The following is a 4,500-nucleotide window of genomic DNA, read 5'->3' as shown; positions in this document are numbered from 1 at the left end:
CCCCGGGGGGTGATTTCTCACTTTCTATCTCTGTGTCTCTCTATGTCTCTGTCTGTCTGGCGAGCGCACACGCCCTATAGTGATAAACTTTTCAAAAAAAACAAAAAGTAAATGTATTCATAGAAGAACTTTTGGAAATATGAATAGAAAGGAAAAAACGTATAGTCTTACTTCCCAAAGGTGATAACTACAAGCATCTTCCTGTAATTTCATTGTAGACTTTTCACAGCAGATAAAATATACTATTTTTCCTACAATACCATTGGATCAACAGAAAAGTCATGACCTTTTTCTGTGTAAAAATGTGTCATAACTTTAATGACAACTCTATATACTATTTGTAAAAAATGTTTGAAATAGCACACTAAAATAGAAATCACCCAGAAATAACAGTCACGCTTTGTGCTATTTCCTCAGTCCCCATTCTTCATGTTTGTTATTACTTTTTTACATAGTGAAGATTATTCCTTATATACCAAATGTTTTATAGTCTAATAATTAAGAACATAAACATATCCTAGATTGAATCAAGAAGACCTTGCTGATAAATTTATTAGTACTTCTCACATTTTTACAATATTTTGTTTGTCATTCAAAATTGGTTTAGTCATCAGTTGACTGATTTTTTAATGAAACAGCTGTTATTTTGAACTCTAATTCTGCCCTTTCCTGAGCTCAGTGCCTACTAAATAGTTTAGCCAGCAGTCTTTATTGTCTAAAGTTTATTAAATTAAGGGATGAAGTATATAACTCAAGAAATATCTTCCCTGGAACTTGTGAAGGAAAAAGCAGAAGCCTAGGAGAGCATTGCAGGCCACATTCTGCCTCCAGCCTAAAGAATCTGCTTAGATAACACGGACCTCATTCCACTAGATTCCTGAACTTAGTATGCAAGCTGAGTAGGAAAGGTCCAACCAGTCCTTTCAATTCCACAGTTTCTCCACTTTAAAATTAATGAGATTCAAACCCCAGATGGGAGATGGCTTTACGTTTTTTTACAAGTAGGCTGAATAGGGAGTCTGTTTCCTTTGAGCCCTAACACACTAAAACAGGTTTGCTTTGCACACGAAAGACAATTAAAGAATAAAGTCTCCAAGTGAACGCAGGCTGATTTTTATTTATCTCTAGATAATGAAATAAAAAATGGGTCATTATAGTGGTGACTACCTTTGTTTACATTTTTATAGTACAAAGATTATTATTTTAAAATGTAGGCAATTTTATCTTAGGATACAGACAGTAGATAAGAACTGTGTGAGGAAGTTAAATCTAAGCTTCTCTGAGCTTTAGTTGGGTGGTTTTGTGGTAACTGAGGTAAATTTTCATTTGTCAGTTTTTGTATTAAATCTGAAGATCACTTTCCTTAGTTTGTGATTATCCATTTCACCCTTTTCTTCTGGAAAAGCCTTGAATGTCTTTAAGGTTAGAAGTTGCTGAAATTATGATGTGGCCACTTACAGGTTCTGAATATGAAGTTGTGTGATTTTCTGCCATTAAAATACTACAAAATCGTTCTCAGATGAAGATATTGAAAAGTCTAGTGTTGATAGAGGAAATATTCAATTAAAATCCTCAACAGTTAGTAGAGCTAAAACATTAATTTAGTAGTTTTCTAACAGGTCCGATAGTACATACAAAGCTACACAATTCTTAGGGCAAACATTAACTTTGGATACACAGGGGAAGATTCATGGTTTCTCAGCTACTGGATTGAGTTCTGGTGCTTCCTTCAGGCTTTTCTTGAAAGGGTCATGTCAGCAGTGGCACCTTAGCTACAAGTAGAAAGAAAAATTCATATGTGCTTCAGTGATCAAGGAATGAGGGTCCCATTGCACAAGGTTATCTTTCCAATAATGACCATCCAACGTGGCAAAATACTAACAGAGAGGATGCTAGATTGGGTTGTCCCTGCTGTAAATTGTCTGTAGTGTTAGTTTAACTTTCATTCTTTGAGTGTCAGACAGCACACAGCTATGCTGGAAGTACAAAGGAAGGTTGACCAAGGTCCTAAATATAATGGAGACAGTTACTAAGGACTAGACTTGTTTGGTCTTTGTATTGTTCAGTCTAGTCATTCATACCCAAAGACCCAATCAGGTGTTTTCTTTGTTTGTTCGAAGTTTATTTCTTCCATGAGCAAGAGAGACAGATAGAGACAGAGAGAAAGACAAGCATCCCCAACAAGGTCTTGACACCATGACCCACCCCCAGCCTCAGCCAGCCCTGGGTCATGGGTATGCACATGTCTGGCTTACTCAGAAAGGACTCAGACACAAGCTCAAAACTTCCCTTGTGGGTCAGACTCAAGGGGTCACATTTCACCACTGCACCACCATCCAGTCTCTCAGAGTTGATTTTAGTGGTTTATCCAGAGTTGCTGTTTAAGCACATTGAAATGAAAAGTGTTTTTTCAAGGGTCAAAATACCAGGGAATTAAACTATACGGGACTGATGAAAAAGCCTTTAGAATTTACATGAGAACCCCACTCTCAATGAGTGAGGCTGCCCTCACATTCTGAGCACTCTCCTTCATCTGTGCTTGAAAATACAAGGACCACCTTTCAATTTCAAAAGTCATATTTCTGGTGAGTAGAATATCTATCCCCTTTATCCCAGTGGTTCTTACTTGGTTACAGACCTGCCTTCCTTGACCTTTTCAAATTCAGCTATCCCTTAGTCTAGCTTTTATCTAATCTTGTTCCAGGTCCTTCCCAAAGATCTTTTGGGATGAAAGAAACCACTTTCTGCTTCCTGGAACAAGAGCATAAATCTCTTATCAGTCTCAACCAGAAGGTCTTAAAAGCTGAGACAACTCTTACTAACTTTTTTCCCCAGGTTCCTGTGTCAATAAGACACAGATAGTGTCCTGGGGACAGTGTGAAGGAGAACTGATAAATGAGTATTTGACAACTAGAAAATCATGAAGCCAGATGTAATCCAGTTTTTTGCATCTATTTATAGGATCGGTTTACTTGTCCAGATTTTCCTGGGCCGTAATGATCCGCTCCACAGACCAAAGACTTCTGTTGCTATATTTTTCTCATCATACTTTATTTAAAGGCCTAGGGTTTTTCCCAACTGATGATAATTCCAAGCTTTTCTAATTAAAGAATCTCTGCTCCTTTCCCTGCAGTTGGCTCTGAAAACCCACCATTAACAGTAATACGCAAATTTGTACACCTGTTGGACCAAAGTGACTTGGATTTCCAAGAGGATCTGGAAGTTGCACGATTAAGGGAGGAAGTGGTGACCAAGATCAGGGCCAACCAGCAGCTAGAGAAAGACTTGAACCTTATGGATATCAAGATCGGACTCCTGGTGAAGAACCGGATCACACTGGAGGTAGGTGGGGGCTGGCGGGACTGTCTGCTCCCAGAAAAGGAAGACTCACACATACATACTTATGACACGCTGACCCAACTAAGCTTATTAGGAATCTAGAATAAGTTGTCCAAAGTCCATTTATCATTTTAATTACAAGTTAGCAGTTCTCAGATCTGCAAAATTCCATGTCCCTCCCCTTTTGAACATATTTCGTAAGGCTTCTTTATCATTCTGAAAAGATATTTAGAAGTAAAACCTACAGACATATGTACCTTCATAAGACTAAGGTCTAAATGTAAACATACAAGAAAGTAATGAAATATGCATACTGGGCCAGCCCATGGTTTGGTGGTTAAAAAAGCTGGATCCCTGGGGCCAGCAGGTGGCATGGTGGTTAAGGGTGCTGGACCCCCACATGGCCAACCAGAGTTCTAGTCCTGAACATGGTAGCTCGCTTTCTCACTTACTTTCTCTCTCTCTCTCTCTCTCTCTCTCTCCCCCCCCCCCGCCCCATCCCTTCTCTCCCTCTCTCTCCCCCCCCCGCCCTGTCCCTCTCTGATCAAATTTAAATAAATAATAATAATAAAAGTTAAAATAATTCTTTAAAAAAATAAAACTGGATCCCTCATGTCCTACCGTGTGTGTGTGTGTGTGTGTATGCCTGCCTCAAATCCCTAAGGGATGGAGAAATGGAGGAGACACAGGCCTGATGACATTAGAAGACATAATGAACTTACCAGGGGCTTATGCCTTTTCATAGAATAACCACAGATTGAGGACACTACAGGAGACTGAGCAGATTGTTAAATCATCCCCAAATACCCCAAAACATTTCTAAAAAGTCCATATTTAGTCTCTAAACAGCACTGTGGTTTCCTACCAGTGTGAAACTTGCCCATGTCAGGGTCCATAAACCATGTAAAAAAAAAAAAAAAAAAAAAGTGTCATTTTTACACCAAACCAGGTTTTTAGGGTAAGACCTTTCTCCTTGTCCCTGTTCCTTTCCTACATGCTACATCACTTTTCAGAACTCTCAAAGGTCAAGGCAGGGAAGCTTGGAGAAGGATGCAGCAGGTGAGAGGTTAGGGCCAGTGACCAGTGGCTGAGGACACCTGAGAGGTGACCGCCATGGCGGCCCCCAGCTAGTGGACAAGTGTGTCCCAGTCCTGTCCTCCA

The 4,500-nt window shown here is 39.6% G+C and overlaps 1 protein-coding gene across 2 annotated transcripts in view; it reads left to right on the top strand.

Annotated features, from left to right (window-relative positions):
* IQGAP2 (IQ motif containing GTPase activating protein 2) overlaps window positions 1-4,500 on the top strand; it is a gene marked incomplete at its 3' end in the record, with an annotated part of 303,633 nt that overhangs the window by 245,864 nt on the left and 53,269 nt on the right. For both annotated transcript variants that reach the window (XM_014583916.1, XM_014583917.1), the window contains 1 exon segment: window positions 3,134-3,342. In XM_014583916.1, the coding sequence (XP_014439402.1) occupies window positions 3,134-3,342 (209 nt within the window).

This window comes from Tupaia chinensis, unplaced genomic scaffold (assembly GCF_000334495.1).
Source record: "Tupaia chinensis unplaced genomic scaffold, TupChi_1.0 Scaffold145093_1, whole genome shotgun sequence".
In the NCBI taxonomy this organism is placed as follows: domain Eukaryota; kingdom Metazoa; phylum Chordata; class Mammalia; order Scandentia; family Tupaiidae; genus Tupaia; species Tupaia belangeri.
This window is presented reverse-complemented; position numbering and strand designations above follow the sequence as displayed.